Source organism: Spermophilus citellus, assembly GCF_964194105.1.
Source record: "Spermophilus citellus genome assembly, chromosome: 3".
In the NCBI taxonomy this organism is placed as follows: domain Eukaryota; kingdom Metazoa; phylum Chordata; class Mammalia; order Rodentia; family Sciuridae; genus Spermophilus; species Spermophilus citellus.
In genome coordinates this window covers 9,227,001-9,247,602 of record NC_138184.1, presented here as the reverse complement: position 1 = coordinate 9,247,602, position 20,602 = coordinate 9,227,001, and the positions used below count along the sequence as shown (strand labels likewise).

Here is a 20,602-nt window from a genome sequence, read left to right as displayed (position 1 = left end):
GGGGGGGCGTCCCCATAGGCCTATAGATCTATCTGCAAGGGCAGAGCAGAAAAACCAAGGATCTCAAACTCCAATGTAGCCTGATGGGGTAGGAACTGCTGGTTCTGAAACTCAAAGAGCTAGAACTACACCAGATGCAGGCCCCGCAGAGTGAGGTAGTAATGAGAGTGACTTGAGCCATGGGTAGAGAACCAAAGGAATTAATCATTAACTTAACCAGGCTCCAAGGGAGGATCCAGTTATCACCCCTATTTTTTTTTAAACTGGGAGGGAGCCCAGGACCTTCCACAGGCAAAGCACACACTGTACCACAGCTACACCCCAACCCTATCACCCTCATGAGAAAAGGAACCCAGAAAGCCAAATCCATTCAGCAAAGTTACACAGTCAAACATGGTGGATCCCAGGACCTGTGCACTACATCACAAACCTCTAAAGATGTGGGGTTTTTTTTCTAGCACTACAGGAATCTAAATTTAATGTGAAATCTACATTTAAAATGTTGGCACCTCTCAGCTCCCAGGGCCAGTGATCTGCAACCCCTGGTACAGTCCTGAGCTAAGGGGGCCACTCTCAGAAAATCCACAAAGAGGAAGCAAAGAAACAAAGCAGCTGTGCTGACCCACTAGGTGCTGGCCTAGCCACAGGCCCTTGACTCGCTTTCACTCATTCCTTAAGCCTGCCAGGATGCCCACTGTATATGCACAGCACACTCGAGGGAAGAAACAGGTTCAGCTCAGTTGGGCCAAATTCATGAGAGGAATTAGGGAGTGTAATTCAAAGTGGGGCCCACTTTCAGCAGCCTCCTAGCAGGGCTTTGTAGTTGAGAGGCCTTACCCACATTCCAGAAATAGAAGAATTTAAGCTCTCTTTGAGTACTGTACCCAAGAAAAGGTCTTTTTACAACTTAGATTTTCAGGCACTGAGTTAATGATCTTAACTGCTGATGTCTACATTGCAGGATTCTGGGAAGACAATGCCATGGGAGCCACCTCAGCAGTCATGGTGAGCACCAGCTTGGAGGGACAGGGAAAGGTGGGTGTAAGGAGGCACGGCAAGGGGTAGAGGGACTGAAGGAGGTGGGGAAGGGTCAGAGACTTGAGCCCCCAACCCAGAATCCCAATCCCTCTTTGAACAGCTTCAAGCAAGAGTGCATGGCTCAGCTCTCCAAGCCTCAGTTTCCTGCTCTGTAAAATGGGGACCACTGCAGTGCCACCCTCATAAAGCTTAAGTGAAGTTCAATTAAAAAATTAATTTAAAAAAATGAAGTTCAGCCAGGCACAGTGGCAAACACCTGTAATCCCAGCAGCTCAGGAGGCTGAGGCAGGAGAATCCCAAGTTCAAAGCCAGCCTCAGCAATTCAGCAAGGCCCTAAGCAATTTAGCAAAACCCTGTTTCAAAATTAAAGAAAAAAAAAAAAAAGTCCAATACAAAATTTAAAAGCATTTTAATTCTAGTTCAATTTTGCCATTAATATAAAAGGAATCAGCTAAGTAAGTAATAGCCCCATCCATGGAGACCTACTGTATACCAGGCATTACACTAAGTAAGCACTGTTTTTTTGAGACAGAGTCTCACTATGTTGCCCAGGCTGGTCTGAGCTCCCAGGCTCAAGGGATCTTCCTACCTCAGCCTCCCAAATTAGTAGGAACTACAAATTAGCACACCTACTAGCCAGCTAAAACAAACTCTTTTTTCTCCCCCGGTGCTGTGGCTCAAACCCAGGGTCTCATACACACTGAGCAAGCACTCTACTACGGAGCCATATCTCCAGCTCTTAAAGCAAGGGCTTTCAGGGCTAGGGATATAACTCAGTTAGAAGACTGCTTGCCTTGCATGCACAAGGCCGTGAGTTCAATCCCCAGCACCAAAAAAAAAAAAAAAAAAAAAAAAGCAAGGGCCTTCAATGCACTATACACTGTATCCATGCCACATTCTTTTTGAAGAACCATAATCCAATTTTTTGGGGGGAGGGAGATTTGGGAAGTGAATGAATGAGAACAGTGCTTGCTGCCACCAAGTTGCTGACTCTCAATTTCTTGACATATGGTAAGATGGACTAATACCATCAGCCACAGCAGAGCAGTATGCAGAGGTGAACTCCTCAATCCCAAAAGATGGAGAAGGAAAAGTCCCCCTTTCCTCTCAGTGTGTCACCAGTCCCTCAACTTGGATCATTCAAGACTTGGAGGAGGGGCTGGAGATGTGGCTCAAGCGGTAGCGCGCTCGCCTCGCATGCGTGCGGCCCGGGTTCGATCCTCAGCACCATATACCAACAAAGATGTTGTGTCCACCGAGAACTAAAAAAATAAATATTAAAAACTCTCTCTCTCTCTCACTCTCTCTCCTCTCTCAAAAAAAAAAAAAGTTCTCTCTCTCTCCTCTCTCACTCTCTCTTTAAAAAAATAAAATAAAAAAATAAAAAAAAATTAAAATTAAAAAAAAAAAAAAAAGACTTGGAGGAGCCAAACCACTTGTGCAAGGTCACAAGGCAAATGAAAAAGAGTTCTGAAGATGCCCACTGGAAGCCTGGGCAGGAAGGAAGACAGCTATGCAGAAGGGTCCCACAGCCTGGTCTGAATTTCAACTGCCCCCAACTCCACACCTTTCTGCCACAGTAGACAGTGCCAGAGACAAAGTAGCAAAGGAGGAAATTCTGGCTGCTGTGAGAAAAATTCCAGGACTCTCAGAAGGCAGGGCAGGCCTGAGCGCTGTCAGGCTCTGCTGTGCAAGAGCCTGGTGGCCTTGGATGGATAGCAAGTCCTTCCAGAACCTCCCAGTTCATCTCTAAGGAGGTGACTAAAAACCTTCTTGCCACTTGCTCATTGCTGGGATTCAAAACACAGAACCAAGGAGGAGCTTAGCCTGAGACCTGCTGGATGAATTCTATCCCTTAAGACTGATAACAACAATAATAACAATAATTATGAAGACGATGACAGCAATGAGGATGTTATCACTTGGCAGGCACACCATCACAAATGGAGTACTTCCTGGAATGCAGAAGTGGACGCCCATGTGAGAAACAGAAGGATAAGAAGGGAGGGGAAAGGGGTAAATTGACATCCCTTGGTGTCAGCAAGCACTGTTCTCATTCATTCACTTCCCAAATCCCAAGACTGGAATTTGCCCACTGGACAAGTAGAACAAACTGAAGCTTCTCAGGGCTGCTCAGTTATTGCTTCTTTGGCTTGATCAGGCAAGTAGCCTATTCCCAGAGGCCCCTAAATTGCAAGCTTTGGCTTGGGGGCTGGCCCCTGTGTGGAAGGGTAGGCCCCAGAATGCCCTGACATGGGCCAGGAAAAATCCCTAGAGAAAGTTCCCTACAGGGTCCTATATCCATTTGAGAGAGGAAAGAGATCAATTCTCACCCTTCAGCTCTTCTCTGCTCCACCCTCCTGTCAGCCCCTTCCAGAGGGGTCGAGCCAGAGAGTCAGGAGCTGCCAAGGAAGTAATGAGTAGACACCAGGGCAGATAGGATTCAATGGCAAAAGAGGAGCCAGCAGACACTAAGTTGAAAAGTCAGCCTTGAAGAACCAGACAAGAGACTCCATGGAGAATCCAGTCCGTAAGACAGTGGAGGGCAGCTAGGGTAATCGGGAGGAATTGATAACTGTTAAGTCTGCAAGGGACACAGATGGGCAGACGAACGGCAGAGACCATTCTGTATAGCTAGCCAGATAGTGGGCGGGGGCAGGGGGGAATGAGGGGTATGCTGCTGGATGGGTCTGGACAGATGGACAGCCAAATGGTGGTATTAGGGAGGCATGCCCAGAACAGAAAGACAGCCAACCAGACAACAGAGGCTGCCCCTGATAAATGAACCGCCAGTGAGACCGCAGGGGTCTCCCCGATAAATATCTAAGTGGCAGGTTTCATCCCTGATGGAAGGACAGATGAGCAGGAGGATCTATCCCCGATCACAGGCAACCAGGTGGCAGAAGTGACCTACAAAAAGTGGGACCAGATAACACTGCGGGGGTCTACCGCACTCCTTGTTCGACGATACCCAGCCCATGCGACCACCCCTGGGTCTGCACCCCAGCCCCTGCAGGGAACCCTCTGCCCAGGCGTCCCACAGGGACCGCCTCCTTGTCCCAGTCGCGGGCACGCAAACGCCGCAGTTACGCCGGCTGCGCAGGGAGCGCCATTCCCGGTACGCCCTCCGCGCCCTAGGCCGCCGCCCTCCCGCAGTCCCCGCCGCGCTCGCTCACCGACCCACGAAGTTCTCAAGTACTGAGCTCTTGCCGGCGCTCTGGCCGCCCACCACAGCGATCTGCGGCAGGTCCAGGTGGCAGCTCTGGCCGATGGAGCTGAAGGCGTCCTGCAGCTTGTTGACCAGCGGAATCAGCTCTTCCATTCCGCGGTTGCCCATGGCGCCGGCGGCCCCGGCCCGAGCGCCCGGCGCTCCGCGCCCACCCCCGACCCTTAACGACCCGGCCCCGCGGCGTCGGTGGCCGTTGCTCCCTGCCCGCCCGGGTCTCGGCGCGACGCCCGCTCCCGGCTCGGCCTCACGGTCGCCGCCTCATCCGGTTCTCAGGCGACATCCGACCTGAGCGACCTCCCTCCCCGGCCTGTGGGCTGCTCCCAAAGCACTTGTGTTGCAGCCGATTGGCCAGAACCGCTATCACTCCTGCACTTGAGCCAATGGAGGCGAGGCACGGACTTAAGGCTATGTAGGCCTTCCCCCTAGGGAACGTCACGCAAGCTCATTGGATAAAAGAAGTGTCGCTGGTGTCCAAAGGCCAATGGGAGCAGAAAACGAGTTGTCAAAGCAGCGGGGCGGTGTCTCGGGAAACTACACGTCGGATCCGCCCAGTAGGGAGATCTGCGTCTTATTGGTAGGCAAACACGCCAGTCATGAAAACTGACCTATGATGTTAGGAACCGATCCTAAAACATTGATTTGTCTCTTGACACTACCTACTTCCCTATAAATTTCCCATTGGCTTATATAAATACCACTTCGCAATTCCCGCCAATAAGAGAAAAAAGGGTGGGCTTTAACATCCGAATCTTGACTCTGATTGAAGACTGTATCTGTCAGTTGAAGTAACTCCGTTCTTACCAGTGATGTTCGTGTTACAGTCTTCTGAAGGGGAGGGTAAGATCCACCGTACTTGCCGTGGGGTGACACCTCGTGGTAGTAACTAGTGATTGTCACTTGAGTGCCGGGGTCTTGAGAAAACTACAAGTCCCACGATGCCTCATGGCTCCCAGCCCGCAAGTCAGCTTTCGGAGTAGGGTCCCTACTCGCTTTGAAGATGAGTCAGACGACACTATTGCTTACTAGGGAGAGGTCATAGTCACGCCTTTGCAAATATGGTGCCTCCCCCCATCTGCAAGCGTCCCATCTTAATGCGAGGAACGCATCTCCAATTTTAGCCCGTGATCACGGATCTGAGAACTCAATGAAACAACAGGATCCTTTCCCTAATGGAAAACCGCTGTTTTTCAGACAAAGGTGGGGATTCTGGGAACTGTAACTAGGCCCAAAGTGATTTTATTCCTCTGGGCATACGTGGGCCAGAAAACAGGGAATTCAGATGTGTTAATAGGAGCAACACAGAATGCAGAAGGGGATTGACACGAGTGGGTACACTGACATGCAGAAACAGTGGGAAGGAGGATGGCAGAGTGGCCGATAGTATATGCCTGCTCCATGACAGGTCTCAAAAATGGGCAAAAAAATTATTTACACCCAACTTTTTTTTTTCCTTTTGAGGTAATAAAGGGCCTTTTACTCTCCAAAACTGAAAACAAATAAGTGTGAGGGAGAGAGAACAACCAACAAGGTTTGGTATTGCAGACGTGATTCCAATTGCTGAAACTAGAAACTCCCTGTCCATTCAAGGAGTTGGTTGAGTAATAATATGCAGAAACTGTAAAAAAATAAAAAGAAAAAATAAAAAGAAAGAAAAAAAGAGAAAAGATTAGAAAGCTCTTTATGTACAGGCCTATACAAAATTTGAGGATACTAAGGTGAGGAGGAATAAAATTCAGAACTGCATTGTACAGGATTCTGAGTTTAGAGAAAAACAATGTACATACATGGAAATTTTCTGGAATGCATAAATTAATACAAATAGTTTCACTATTGAGTTGCTCCTCACAACTTTTTCAGTTTTAAAAACCTAACTTAAAAACACCAGCTCTGTAACAGCTCATATTTGGGTTAGATCATGGGCCACTTTGTTAACTGTGTGATCCTATGGCCTACATGTTTCTGATTTCCCCAAAACTCATGTTGAAACCAAACCCCAATGTGATGGTATTGGGAGGAAAGAACTGATTAGATCATAAGAGCAGAGACCTTTTAAATGTAATTAGTACCCATATAAGAGACCCCAGGAAGCTACTTTGTCCCTTATACCATGTGATAACACTTTGAGAAGATAGTCATCCATCTATGAACCAGGAAGCAAATCCTCACCAAACACCAAATCTGCTAGCACCATGATCTTTCCAGCCTTCAAAACAATGATGAATAAATTCCTGTGCTTTCTAAGCCACCCAGTTCATGTCTGAACAGTCACTGATAGTAACCAAATAGCTTCATAGCTCTGAACCTCAATTTCCTCATCTATAAAATGGGAACATACCTGTATCTTGCATCATAACTTTGCAAGAATTAAATACACATGACAACACTTTAGTGATAGTATGTGTGTATGTGCCTAGCTTGCCAGAGGTCCTGGCTTCCATTCCCAGGATGGCCCCCAGAAAAGAAAACATGCCATAGCATAAAAATGTTAGATCACATGTATTATCACATCATTTACTGACAGCTACACTGTGCCACATGTCAATTGAAACTAAAAGCCAGGCATGGTGGCACATGCCTGTAATCCTAGCTACTTGAAAGGCTGAGAAAGGAGAACCACAAGTTCTAAGCAGCCTAAGCAAGTTAGTGAGACCCTGTCTCAAAATACAATTTAAAAGGGCAGCGCTGGGGATGTAGCTCAGGGGTGCAGCACTTGCCTGACATATGTGAGGCCCTCAGTTGAATTAAGAGTCAAGACTAGCCAGGTGCCATGGCACACACCTGTAATCCCAGCAGCTCGGGAGGCTGAGGCAGGAGGCTTTCGAGTTCAAAGCCAGCCTCAGCAACTCAGTGAGACACTTAGAAATTCAACAAGACCCTATCTCTAAATAAAATACAAAAAAGGGCTGGGGATGTGGCCCAGTGGTTAAGGCCCCTAAGTTCAATCCCTGGTACCCCCCCCACACACACTTTAAAAAAAAAAAAAGGTGTCAAAGGCTGGGGCTGTAGCTCAGTGGTAGAGCACTTGCCTAGCAAGGCACTGGGTTCAATCCTCAGCACCACATAAAAATAAACAAAGCTACTGTGTCCATCTCCAAATAAATAAATAAATAAGAGTGAAGACAAAAAGCAGAATCAAACTGCCATTTCCTTGACGGTGACCTTAGGTAAGCTATTTCCTCTCCCTGGGCCTGTTTCTTTACCTGTCAACAGATGGACAAGAGTGATCACCTCCAGAGTCGTTGGGAAGCCTGGACCACAGGAAAAAGGATGTAGCTCCCACCCTGAGACCACATCCTACATGCTGGGCTGTGCCAAGTGGTTTCCAGTTACCAGCTGCTACCATGGTTCCTTTTTTTCCCCTCCCCCCTGCACTGCTGGGGATGGAACCCAGGGATTCCTGCATGCTAAGCATGGTCACTACCACTGAGCCAATGTGGTCACTTCTTACTCTCAGTGGGAGGGGTGGACAATCCAACTGCAGTAATGCTCAGACTGGGAAGGTAATGGGGACAGGCCACCTCCCAAAAGAAAACAGACACACACTACGTTAGAATTTTTAAAAGCTTAAAAAATCCTTCAGTATCTTCCAGCCCCAACCTCCATTTCCCTTGACCAGGTCAGCCCAGTGTTATTCCCACAGAGGCCAGGGCTTCGGTGGCCCAGGTGGGACAAAGGGTGTGGTCCCCATACATGGTGCTCATGAAGTTCCTCACGAAGTCAGGGAAGCGCTTCTCCACGATACTGGTGCGCATGGCACTCATCAGCTGCAGCTGCAGGAAGGGAGCATCAGCATGGGCCAGGGGCACCCAGGAGACCTCCCCCTGCCCTCACCCACCCCCAGGTATAGGCCACCTGGTAGGCGATATTGTGGACAGTGAGGTGGTGCAGGGCGGCTGTGTTGTCGCTGTGGAGTAGAGCGTGCAGGAAGGCCCGGCTGTGCCTGTAGGTCAGCAGTGGGTGGCTGAGCAGAGCCCAGCTTTCCCCACCTCCAGCCCCCAACTACATCACCTACTTCTTGCAAGTGGGGCAGGTGCACTCGGGGTCTATGGGGCCAAAGTCCTTCTCATACTGCTTCTTCTTCAACTGCAGGTTGCCTGTGGGCACCAGGGCAGAGCCAAAGCGCTGGGGACCAAGAATGGCAGTGGAAGGCAGGTCACAAGGTCTGAATCCTTCCTGGTCCCTCTCCCGCTTCCTTCTTCCCCCATCTCCCTCCCTGCCAGTACCCTGCCCATCTGTCAGCTCCCTGCCCAGGGCCTCACCGCTGTCCTTGTGGGATAAACACAGTCGAACATGTCACATCCAAGAGCCACGCAGACCACCAAATCGGTAGCATAGCTGGGGGTAGGGGGGCAGCCATGGAGGGAGTAAGAGAGAGCCTGAAGCCCTTACATGGGCTTCCCAGGCCCCTATCCCACCCCTAGCTGGGCCACATTGTCTCAAAACCATCCCCTGGGGGCAGTCATGTCCTCCTTAGTTCCCCCACAGCAGGGCTGTATCCTTCCCCCATGTCTTCTACAAGCGAGGGAAAGGGTGCTCAGGAATCTGCGCCCCATAGGCAGGGTTCTGTCTCCTCTCACCCCAACATACCCAACGCCCATCAGGTAGCGGGGCTTGTCCTTCGGCAGCCTGGAGGTGCTCAGTGCCACCATCTTCCAAAACTGGGCCTTGCTCTCACCACCACTCAGGCCTCCGATAGCGAAGCCTGGCACGTCCCTTTTGGTCATCTCTGAGGGTACAGATGGTCCTCAATTTACAATGATTTCTGAATTTTCCATTTTACAAAGATGCAAAAGCATACCCATACAATCATCATGTTTTCTACCTTCAGGGCTGTATTCAATAAATAACATGAGAACATCATATAAAGACGGGCTTTTTGTCAAATGATTTTGCCCAACCTTAGGCTAACACACGTCCTGAGCACATTTAAGGTTGCCTAAGCTGAGCTACAATGTTCACTAAAGCAAATGTATTAATTTCAACTTACAATGTTTTCAAGTTATGCTGGTATAACCCCATCATTGAGCTGAAGAATAGGGTAAGGTAAAGGGTGACCAGACAAAAAGGAAATGTACCTCATATCCTTGTCCCCAGGAAAGACCTTGTCCAGATATCCATAAGACAGAGAGAAGGAGGGGGAGATATAACACACAGGAGGAAAGGAATCTGTCTGTGGATGCTGACTCTGAGTGCCCTACATGCAAGATCCTCTACTTAATTCTCAGGAGAAGCCCATGACCCACACTTCCACTACTGAAACCTTTGGAGTCAGATGAGTTTATGAGTTCAGAATTTTCTAGATTTGAGAATATGTAAACATTCCATATGCTGAGTAAGATCCTGGCATCAAACCCTGTAACATTTCTACAATTTAAAATACATGAATTCTGGAAGGCCACCAAATGAATGGCAAATTCCAAAGCATGCTAGATTTTAGAATTGGGTCTTGAACCTCTAGAATGACTAATGTTTAGTGACCTTTACCCCTCAGTTTCTAAAAAAGTTTGGTTCCACAGGAGTCCTGTGGATACCACAACCCAAGGATGCTAAAATCCCTCATATCAAATGGTATAGTACTTGCATTGAACCTATGTACATCCTCTTATAGACTGACTTTCTTTATTTTGGTACCAGGGATTTTACCAAGAGAGGCCTAACAGAGCCACACCCCCAGCCCTTTTTATTGTTTATTTTGAGACAAGGTCTCACTAAATTACTTAGGACCTCACTAAGTTGTTGAGGCTGGCTTTGAACTAGTGATCTCCTACCTCAGCCTCCCAAGGTGCTGGGATTATAAGCATGCGCCACCATGCCCAGCCCTCTCTAGATGACTTATAATGCCTAATACAATATAAATGCTATGTATTTGTTGTTATATGGCACTCTGTAGAAAATAATGAAAAGAAAAATATCTGTACATGTTTAGTACTGATAAAATTTGGGGCTGGGGGGTACCAGGAATTGAACCCAAGAACATTTTACCATGGAGCTATGTACCAGTTTTGTTTTGCTTTGTTTTCAGAAAGAGTCTTGCTAAGTTGCTGAGGGTCTCACTAAATTACTGAGGCTTGTGAGCTTTCTGCCTCCACCACCTGAGTGTTGTTGGGTTTATAGGCATGCACCACTGCATCTGACTCAGATGCAAATTTTTTTTCCCACATATTTTCAGACCATGATTGGTAAAGTCTACAGTTATAGAACCCAAGGGAAAGGAGGTGCAAATATAGCATCAATCAACTCATCATTGACAGATGAGGAAACTAAGTCTTCACAGCTTAAACCATTAGCCCAGGCTGTATATGCCAAAAACTGGATATTACCTACAACCGGCCTCCAAGCCCATGTATGTCTCAGACCCCAACTACCCAGTTCATCCTAGTGAGGCCATACCATTGATGAAGAAGGTGCTATCTGGAGCTGGATTTCTTTTCTTCCCCTTTTTTTTTTTTTTTTTTTGGTACTGGGGGTTGAACCCAGGGGCGCTTCACCACTGAGCCACATACCCAGGGTATGAGACAGGGTCTTACTAAGTTATTAACCCATTTAGAGCCTCACTAAATTGCTGAGGCCAGGAATGGGAGAGGGGCCCAAAAGGCTGCATATGACTAGATGTTCTGCTGCAGGTGAGCCTTGGAACAACACTTTGAGCACTTTGGTGCTTGTCAAGCTACAGGTGGCCAAGAAAGAAATTTGTTTAAGGGATATCAGCCCTGTTGTTTTTTCTTTTTAATATTTTTAGTTGAAGATGGACACAATATCCTTGTTTCCTTTATTTATCTATTTTTAATGTGGTACTGAGGATGTGAGATAAGTGCTCAACCACTAAGCTACAACCCCAGACCTCAGCCCTGTTTTTTGTTTTTCATTTTTTAACGAAAGAGAACAGAAAATACCAGAAAGCATCAGGTGTATAAAAGTAATGCTTTCAGAAAGGCTTGGTTTCCATTTTCATAAACATCCATACACACTGAACCATGACATGAGCTGAATCTCTCACTGTGGGTCTCTGTTCAAAAGACTTACTAGACCAGGAATGGGGGAAGAGGAGGTCTGAGGACAACAATGACCTCTTCAGCACCTGCTAATAGGTAGGACAATTTGAACAGACTTTCCCATTCAATCCTCACCTCCACTCCAAGATAACTGGGATTCAGTTTCCATTTTACAGAGGAAGAGAGGCTCAGAGAGATGGAAATGCTGGCCCAGGAGCACACAGCCACAAGGCAAAAGATCAAGGGATTCAGATGGACAGAAATGAATGCCCAGAAGTTTGCTCAGAACACCTCACTGACTTTGCTCACCTTCCTCTCTGCCCCTGACTTTAACTCCATGGTCACAATCTTCTCGTTTTTTCCTTGAGCAAGTACTCCAGCCTCCCAATGGGTCTCCAATTCCCTACCCCCCCCCCATAAATTTTTCTATGATGTCCCTTGGCTCTGGCCACCCTCCTGCTCAGCACCTTCCTAGCACCTCAGTGTCCCCAGGTCTCCACCACTGAGCAATGCCCCAAGCCTAGCCCCTGACTCCTGACCCCGTGTATCCTACTGTCTCAGGCAGCAACACACTAGAGCAGTTAATGTTGTAAGTTCTGCCCAAAGCCTGGGTCCAAATCTCAGCTCTAAAATATCCAAGCTGTGAGGCCTCGAACAAGTGACATATACTTATAGGTCTCTACCTCAGTTTTCCCATCAGTATCCTTGGAAGCCTGGCAGGCTTTATCTTACAGTATTGTTATGAAGACTCAAAAGGTCAATCTCTGACCAGCATTTGGCAGGGTGCCTGATGAATACCCAAACTCCACTAGCTACGGAATTACTCCCATTCTCAAATACATTCTATTGCACACTGCCTCAGGGTCTTTGCCTTGTTCCTTCTACCCAGAACACCCTTTGACCCATTAACAATCACTGCAGGAGCAGCACTGTATGCCAGGCCTGTGTGAGGGCCTCAGCAAGGGACAAGCCCTGGTCCTGCCAGCATGTGGTTCTACCTTCAAGGCAAGTGGCCCGCAGATCCGCATCCAGCCCACCCTGGATGATGGCGAACAGGTTCTGCTTGTCCGGTTGCCGATGGGCTGCAATGCACCGGTCCAGCCAGCGGATTGACCTGTAAGAGGGCTCTGGTCACGAGCCCTAGGGGCCTGAAAAAGGGTAGCAAGGAAAGGCTGTAGGACCCATGGCCCCTCCAAGACACACATGCACACGCACCTGTACATGGCTTCTTCCACACGTGGACCTGTCACAGTGCTGCTGACCACGTCGTCTAGCTGCATGATGATGTCTGAGCCTGAGGTAAGACAGGGCAAGTCACTGGGCCTAATCTATACCTGAAGGAAAGACATGTCCTTACCTCTGAAGACAAGAAGAATCCAAAAGGTTTTTCCAAGTTCCCCTCAGCTTATTATAATTAGATGACACACCATTCGTCCTACCTCATACTGAGGTAGAATAAAAGGAATAAGAAATAGGTAGAGGGCTAGGGATATAACTCAGTTGGTAGAGTGCTTGTCTCGAATGCATAAGGCCCTGGGTTCAATCCCCCAGAACCAAAAAAAAAAAAAAAAAAAAGAAAGAAAGAAATAGATAGATAGAAAGGAAACCAGGTATAGTGGTACACAACTGTAGTCCTAGCAATCCAGGAGGCTAGGGCAAGAGGATTACCAAGTTCAAAGCCAGCCTGAGCAACTTAGTGAGACCTTAGCTCAAAATATAAAATAAAAAAGTCTGGGGATGGAGCTCAGTAGGAGAGTACTATTAGGTTCGATCCCCAATACAAAAATAAAAAGAAAGGAGGCATAAAGAGGGACAAGGAAATAAAATTTTAATTTATGGTGCATGACTATAATACCAGTGACTCAGGAAACTGAGGCAGGAGGATTGAAAGTTTGAGACCAATATATTTCATAATGCACTAATAAAAAAAAATGTGGCGGGGGGAGAAAGTTAGTTTGAGGTCAATCTCAGCAACTTAGTGAAGCCATATGCAACTCAGTGAGATCCTGTCTCAAAATAAACAATACAAAGGGCTGGGCATGTAGCTCAGAGGTTAAGTGGCCTTGGGTTCAATCCTCAGTACCAAAAAAAAAAAAAACCCTGCATACTTTTCTAGGCCTAACACTCCCTAAGACAGCCAGCCTCTTTCTCAGGCCTATTACTCCCAAATTCCTGGGAATTTGTAAATCTGCCTGTGTACTGTTAATTAACCTCCCCTCATAAATGAATTAAGTAAAGAGAGAAATGATATTTGAGAATCCTACAATTTAAGAGACTTCTCAGCGCTATGTACATAGCCTGAGGATTCTGAGATTATCCAGACCACAATGAGTCATCTTGAGATCACCAGATTGATATTGTTCCTACAAACCTTCCTATACCCACCCCTCACCCACTTTACTTTAAAAGCTTTCAAGATGGCCCACATTCTATTTTGAATGTGTATTCCTTGCTTTATCCCAAAAGGCCTCTCTCTTGAGATTACTGGCATTCTACCTTGAATGTGTACCTACTTTCCTAAATCAACCTCTATGTCTCTGGTGCAGGGTGAAATTCTTTTCCATCAGTTAAGCCAAGAACCCCACTGTCCTAAGTCCAATTATCCTTTCTCTCAGGGGATCCTTGGATCTTCTTTAGAGACACCTCTTCTCCAGTGAACACACTGCTTCATAACTATCACTTCATCATCAAACCCAGCATAAAATACACATGATTTAGGGTTGGGAGTGTAGCTCTGTGGTACAGCACATGCCTGGCATGCCCAAAGCTCTGAATTCCACCCCCAACGCCATAAAAAATACAAAGAGAGAAAAAAAGAAAGATTGACAAATACGAATTGTCCTTATGAAAGAACTGAGGATAGAGCTGGGATTGTGGCTCAGTACCACATATGTAAGGCACTGGGTTCAATCCTCAGCACCACATAAAAAAAGCAAATAAACAAAATAAAAGTATGAAAAAAAAAAAAAAGAATTGAGGATATTGATGCAATCAAGGGGCCAGAAGCCTCTGGTATCTCCTCTTTTCGTCACCAGGATTTCAAAAGATATTTGTCTAGATAATTGGTTATTGAGAAATAATAGCAATGATGATAATAAAAGTTATTACATATCAGGCACTGTTCTAAGAGATTTACCGACATTACTCCATTTATTCTTGTCAATGATCCTACCCAAAACCGCGCTACCATATTTGACTTGCAATAAGTGAAGCTCAGGGAGGGGGAGTGATTTCCCCCAAAACCACACAATGCCTAAGGGCCATGACCCTCCGGACTTCCATCCCCTACAGACTTAAAGGGGCAGTTCTAGAGGTTCCACTCACCCAGTGCGTTCTGAATTTCCACGGACTTCTCCGGGCTCAAAAGGGTCTCATCACCATCATAGGGGGAGCGAAAGCGGACGCCCTCCTCTGTCACCTCAGACAGGGACACTAGGGACACCATCTGGAAGCCACCACTGTCCTGGAGGGCACCCCACCCAGAGCTGTCATGGTGTGGAGACGGCGGCCTCCTCACCACAGAGAAGCTAAGACATTTAGTGGGCTCCCAACCCCAACCCTACTCCACTCACTGTCAGCAGATTGTGGGGCCAATTCATGAAGCCGTGGAGACCTTCGGCTTTCTTGATCAGCTCAGGGCCCTGCAGTGAGAGAAGAAAGTACCAGGTTACTGGTGAGCACAATTCTAGGGGCCCGTAATGGGGACAGAGCTGCCAGCTTCAATCCCCGCAGCTCTCCCAAGCCCAGCACAAGGCCTGGGCGACCCGAGGTACTCAATACACATTTATCGATTGACTTTTGGAGCCATGCCCAGACCTTGAGGCCTCACCACCACCCCAACGCTCCCCACAGCCCTCCCAGAGCACAGTTCACCAACCGGTCTCAAACCCAGATGATAGGTGTTGCCCAAGCAGATGCGGCAGCCCAGGGCATCCAGCTGCTCGGCTGTGATACCCTTCATGGTGGCCTGAGTGCCCACTGGCATGAACACTGGAGTGGCCACCGGTCCGTGCGGCAGCCGCAGTTCGCCCGCCCGAGCCCTGGAGCGACTGCATTCGGCCACCAGACGCATGATTCGCGGAGTCGCCTCCAGGGAAACCGGGGTAGCTGCTCCCGCCATCTTGACTACCGGAACCACGTGGGATGTGGAACCTGGTGGGCGGCGCCATATTTGCTACGATCACGTGACGCTCAGAGCTGGAGAATCCAGGAGAGTGTCAGGGAACCATGGCAACCGAAGTCTGGGCGCGTCTTAGCAGGATTCCTGAACGCTCCCTCCCGCAGCGCTCTAATGCAAAGAATTAAATTTTTCTAGGTTCAAATTCCATTCGGGAGACTTTCCTCTTTACAATCAAAGCCTCTCAGTGCCGTAATATTGTCCTGCACGAAATGTAGCCAATTCGGCTTAAGGGCCTTGTACAGGTTGAGGATCCGGTGGTCTGGTGCGCACCTCTAGTCCCAGCAACGCTGGAGGGTGAGGCAGGAGGGTTATGAGTTCGAGCCCAGGATAAACAGTTCAGCGAGACTCTCAGCAATTTGGTGAAACCCTCAGCCACTTAGCAAGACCCTATGCTAAAATAGATAAATACTTACATACATACATAGGATGGAGTTGTTGCTCAGTGATAAAGCACCCCTGGGTTCAATACCAGCCTGCCTCCCCCCCCCCAAAAAAAAAAAAGCCAACGTGTGTGTGTGTGTGTGTGTGTGTGTGTGTGTGTCTGTGTAAAATTTTTAAATGCTGGAGATGTAGTTCAGTGGTAAAGTGCCCTTTGCTTCAATGCAGGGGGGGGGGCGAGCAGGGGGAGGAATACAGACACACACGTACACACACACATATATAATGAGAAGGACAGTTATACTATAACTCTTTATCCAATGCCTGGCTCCGATATTTTTCATCTCCTCACTCCTTTGTCTCAATAACTTAGATCCAGGCCTAGCACACAATAAGTGCTCAGTAAACATTAGTTCCTTCAATAAAGGAAGAATCCTAGTTTTTTGTTTTGTTTTGTTTTGTTTTTGGTGTTGTTGTTGTTGTTTGCTTTTTTGGCAGAGGAGGGGTTTACTGGGGATTGAACCCAGGGGCTCTTAACCAGTGAGCTACAAGCTCCTCCGCTTTTTATATTTTATTTAGAACAGGGTGTCACTGAGTTGCTTAGGGCCTTGCTAAATTGCTCAGGCCGGATTTTAATTCGCTATTATCCTACGTCAGCCTCTCGAGCCGCTGGGATTATAGGCGTGCATCACTGAAGAATCCTAGATTTAAGACAGGGGAGTCTGCTGAGGCCACTAACCTGTCCACATATGGGTTTGTTCAATTAGTGCATACAAGTGTATACAAGTACGTACACAAACACACAGGCTTATATGTATATCCCCACTGTGCCTTTCTTCATGCAGCTCAGGAGTGGGGGGGGCTGAGTCACAGATTTACTGTATGCTGGTTGTTTTCCATTAATAATAATAACATAATATTACAGAATATCTAATAATCCTGTTAGAAATGCAGCTGTGGCCAGCTGTGGCCAGCAGGGGGCGACATTGATCTAAAACACTTTCACTGATATGGCAAATATCCTAAACTGGGCTGCTTTGGGCAAGATTGCCTCTGTGGAAGCCTCAGGCCTGTTACATTGTAATAAAGGCTAGTGATGTTAGGTTCTGCAGGCAGTGGAGAGATGTCATTGAGGTCACACCTGAAAAATGCCCATCAAGGTGGTTCAGTTCATGACCTTTGCACTTGCTGTTGGCTTTGACAATTCATCCCCTCTGAATTACCCAAAAACCTATGGGCTTATATTTTTCACTGTGTTTGCTCTTCCTAGGAAAATTCTAAAACCACTACACAATCTCAAGACCACTCTACCCCAGCCGGGCATAGAGGTGCAGGCCTATAATCCCAATGACTCAGGAGCCTGAGGCAGGAAGATCACATATTTAAGCCTAGTTTGGACAACTTAATGAAGTCCTATATAAAAATAAAATAAAATAAAGCAGGAGTGGCTGAGGATGTGGCTCAGTGGTAGAGTCCTTGCCTAACATGCATAAGGCCCAGGATTCAGTCCCCACAAGCACCACAAAAAGGGGAGGACTGAGGAGGTAGGTAAAGTGTCCCTGGGTTCAATTTCCCGCGCCAAAAAGTAGTAAATAAATAAATAAACACTCCATCCTCCGTCACTATATATCACTTATAACTGATATGCCTTGTGAGATTTCTCTACACATTGGCAATGCCCAAATTAATTTATTTATTTGGCAGTACTGGTGATAGAATCAGGGATGCTCTACTATAAAGCTACATCACTAATCTTTTTTTTTGTTTTGTTTTGTTTTTAGTTGAAGATGGGCACAATACATTTATTTATTTATTTATTATTATTTATTTGTTTGTTTGTTTATTTATTTATTTATTTATTTTTATTTATTTATTTTGATGATGCTGGGGATTGGACCCAGGACCTTGTGTATGCGAAGCAAGCACTCTACCAACTGAGCTACATCCTCAGCCCTTGTTTTATTTTTATTTTTTGGAGGTACTGGGGATTGAACTCAAGGGCACTCAACCACTGAGCTACAACCCCAGACCCCTTTTTTTTTTCTCTCACACACACAGACCTATACATAAACATGTGTGGATACATAGCCATTCTCCATGGTGCTCCAACGTGAGGGATGTTGAGTCATGGACATAGTGTGTGACAGTTGTGCTCCATTAATAATAATGTTATTATTAACATATAATATCACATAATATATAATAAACATTATTGTTTGACATGTAGGTTTTGCTAAGTGGCTCAGGCTGGGCAATCCTCCTACTGAGCCTCTGGAGTTGCTGGGATTGTATGTATGTGCTTCCACACTCAGCTCTCAATTCATGTTTTCCTTCTAGTACCGTGAAACTTTTGCACTCTGTGATTTTTTTTACTTTTTTACTTTTTGTATTTTTGTTCATGCTGTATTAATTTAAGTGGTATATAACAAATTATATTAGCCCATAGCTTTACCATGATCCCAAACAACATAAGTCTCCTAAACAATTTAACTCAGAACTCAGACTTGTTCATCCTGTGTTGATTATTTTTTTTGGGGGGGTGGTACTGGTGACTGAACTCAGGGGCACTTGGCCACTGAGCCACATCCCCAGACCTATTTTTTATTTTATTTAGAGACAGGGTCTCACTGAGTTGCTTAGCATCTCACCATGGCTGAGACTGGCATTGAACTCTCTCTCTCAATCCTCCTGCCTCAGCCTCTGGAGCCACTGGGATTACTGGCATGTGCCACTGCGCCCAGCCTGATTAACTATTTTTAAAAAAATTTTATTAGTTATTGATGGACCTTTATTTATTTGTTTATATGTGGTGCTGAGAACCAAACCCAGTGCCCCACACATGCCAAGGCAACCACTCTACCACTGAGCCACAACCCCAGCCCCCTGATAAACATTTTTTTTCTTTTGCAGTGCTGGGGATTGGACCCAGAGCCTAGTGCATGCTAAACACACATCACTGAGCTGAAAACCCAGCCCCTAAATAGTTGTTCTTTAATAATTTCACTAGTTTTTTGGAGCTTGAGTCCCTGAAGCACCTTGTACTATCAAACAAAAATTAATCCTTTTAGGGCTAGGGTTGTGGCTTAGCCATAGAGTGCTCACCCAATGTGTGCGAGGCCCTAGGTTCGATCCTCAGCACCACATAAAAGTAAATAAATAAAACAAAGGTATTGTGTCCAACTATAACAAAAAACTAAATATTAAAATAATAATAATAATGGAAAGATAAGGAGGAAATAACATTAGAGTTGGACCTAATCCAATATGAAATATCCATAAATTCGGAAACAGACGTATGAACTACATTCCTAAATCTCAACCTCTGTTTGGGCAGGGTCACACTAGTAATCTCCTGAGGCAGGAGGACCGACCGTGAGTTCAAATCCAGCCTCAGCAACTGTGAGGACTAGGCAACTCAGTGAGAACCCGTCTCTAAATAAAATACAAGGGCTGGGGATGTGGCTCAAGCAGTAGCGCGCTCACCTGGCATGTGTGTGGCCCGGGTTCGATCCTCAGCACCACATACAAACAAAGATGTTGTGTCCGCCGAAAACTAAAAAAATAAATAAATTTAAAAAAAATAAATAAAATACAAAATAGGGCTGGGGATGTTGCTCAGTGATCAAATGCCCCTGAGTACACACTCCTCCCCCCAAAAAGGACTCAACCTCCCAAGTAGGTGGAATTATAGACTTATGCCACTGCATCCTGCTTAAGAGGTCTATTTTAAGTCAAGTGGCCAGAGCCTGGTTAATTGAGTAGTTATAGATTTGAATTAATGCCTGAAAGGAAGGGGCAGGAGTCATTACAAGTCATAAGAAAGCTTTGCAGGCAGCGGAGGCAGAATCAATCCCAGAGATAGGAACGTGCCAATATTGTTTGAAGTGCGGGGAGGAGGTCAGTGTGGCTGGAAAGATTGAGAGGAGAAGGCAGAGACGTGACCACTGGTGGTTATGAAGGGCCTCAGGATCTGCAGCTAGGACTTGAGTTTACGGGAGAGTGGAACATTCTTAGTGGATAAAGGAGGGTAATGAGCTTTATCACCAAGAGGTAAAGCAAAGGGTACGAAGGAAGCACAACTGGAGTCTCGGTGACATCCTGCCTTAAGGTATTGGCGCTGCTCAGCTGGGAGGGCTTGGGGGCACCCTGAGTACTCCCTTGAGGCGCTAAGATCGCGCCTTCAGCACAACGGACAGCGCCGCGTCCTTGGCGTGGAGAACTAGAAAGCGGTCTTCCTGGGGGCGGAGCCTATGAAACCGTCCTACAGGAACCAGCGAGCTCCCAGAACAGGGCACACCTATGGAGCAGGTTCTGCAAGTGTCCTATTAGGAATCGCGTACTCTATTGCACAGAGCACTCTTTGTGGCCGATTGGACGTGGCGAGACCCGTGGAAGTATTGTATTAGAAAAGGGTTTAACCACTATGCCCACCGTACCGGGGGCGGAGTTTTCAACTTACATTAAAATAATTTGGTGGGTGTTCTGTGAAAAAGCTGGCTGAATTCATTGAGCTGACTACCCTGGGGTTGCTGTGTGAGATATTCGGGGCGGAGCTTGTTGATTGGGTAAGGAAGGGGCAGTAAGTGTGGGGAGACTTCGGGGCACATCAGAAGTTCAGAGGGGTGGTGTTCTCAGAAGCTGGACCTGAAGAGGGTTTTGCGCACTTGGCCAAGAAGCCTGTGCATAACCACTAGGTGCGGTGAGAAAATATTTGGGACTCTTAGCCCAACTCTGCCCGTTTGGGGACGCTGCGGCTGTGGATGGAAAGCTCCCAATCTGGGGACT

The 20,602-nt window shown here is 46.8% G+C and overlaps 2 protein-coding genes across 14 annotated transcripts in view; both read right to left on the bottom strand.

Annotated features, from left to right (window-relative positions):
* DNM2 (dynamin 2) overlaps positions 1-4,548 on the bottom strand; it is an 89,629-nt gene extending 85,081 nt beyond the window's left edge. For 5 of the 13 annotated variants that reach the window (XM_081284104.1, XM_081284101.1, XM_081284099.1 and 2 more), the window contains exon 1: positions 4,215-4,547. In XM_081284104.1, the coding sequence (XP_081140230.1) occupies positions 4,215-4,375 (161 nt within the window). In that variant the 5' untranslated portion in view covers positions 4,376-4,547. Of the gene's footprint in view, positions 1-4,214 lie in introns of all 13 variants that reach the window. The other 8 variants (XM_081284096.1, XM_081284095.1, XM_081284102.1 and 5 more) reach the window with 2 other exon arrangements.
* Positions 4,549-7,236: 2,688 nt separating this feature from the next.
* On the bottom strand, positions 7,237-15,391 carry QTRT1 (queuine tRNA-ribosyltransferase catalytic subunit 1). The gene is made up of 10 exons (XM_081283766.1): positions 15,137-15,391; positions 14,832-14,900; positions 14,584-14,722; positions 12,475-12,553; positions 12,258-12,373; positions 8,855-8,993; positions 8,527-8,602; positions 8,280-8,389; positions 8,120-8,207; positions 7,237-8,037 (listed from the first exon to the last, which is right to left on the bottom strand). The coding sequence occupies exons 1-10, from the start codon at positions 15,377-15,379 to the stop codon at positions 7,885-7,887; spliced, it is 1,212 nt and encodes a 403-aa protein (XP_081139892.1). The 5' UTR covers positions 15,380-15,391; the 3' UTR covers positions 7,237-7,884.
* Positions 15,392-20,602: the final 5,211 nt, after the last annotated feature.

Excerpts from the sequence above, each read along its gene's own strand:
- QTRT1 (XM_081283766.1), bottom strand. The coding sequence starts at position 15,379 with ATGGCGGGAGCAGCTACCCCGGTTTCCCTGGAGGCGACTCCGCGAATC. Across the intron at positions 12,554-14,583 it reads GGAAATTCAGAACGCACTGG|GCTCAGACATCATCATGCAG; the intron begins GTGAGTGGAACC and ends GTCTTACCTCAG. Across the intron at positions 8,038-8,119 it reads TCCACAATATCGCCTACCAG|CTGCAGCTGATGAGTGCCAT; the intron begins GTGGCCTATACC and ends CCCTTCCTGCAG.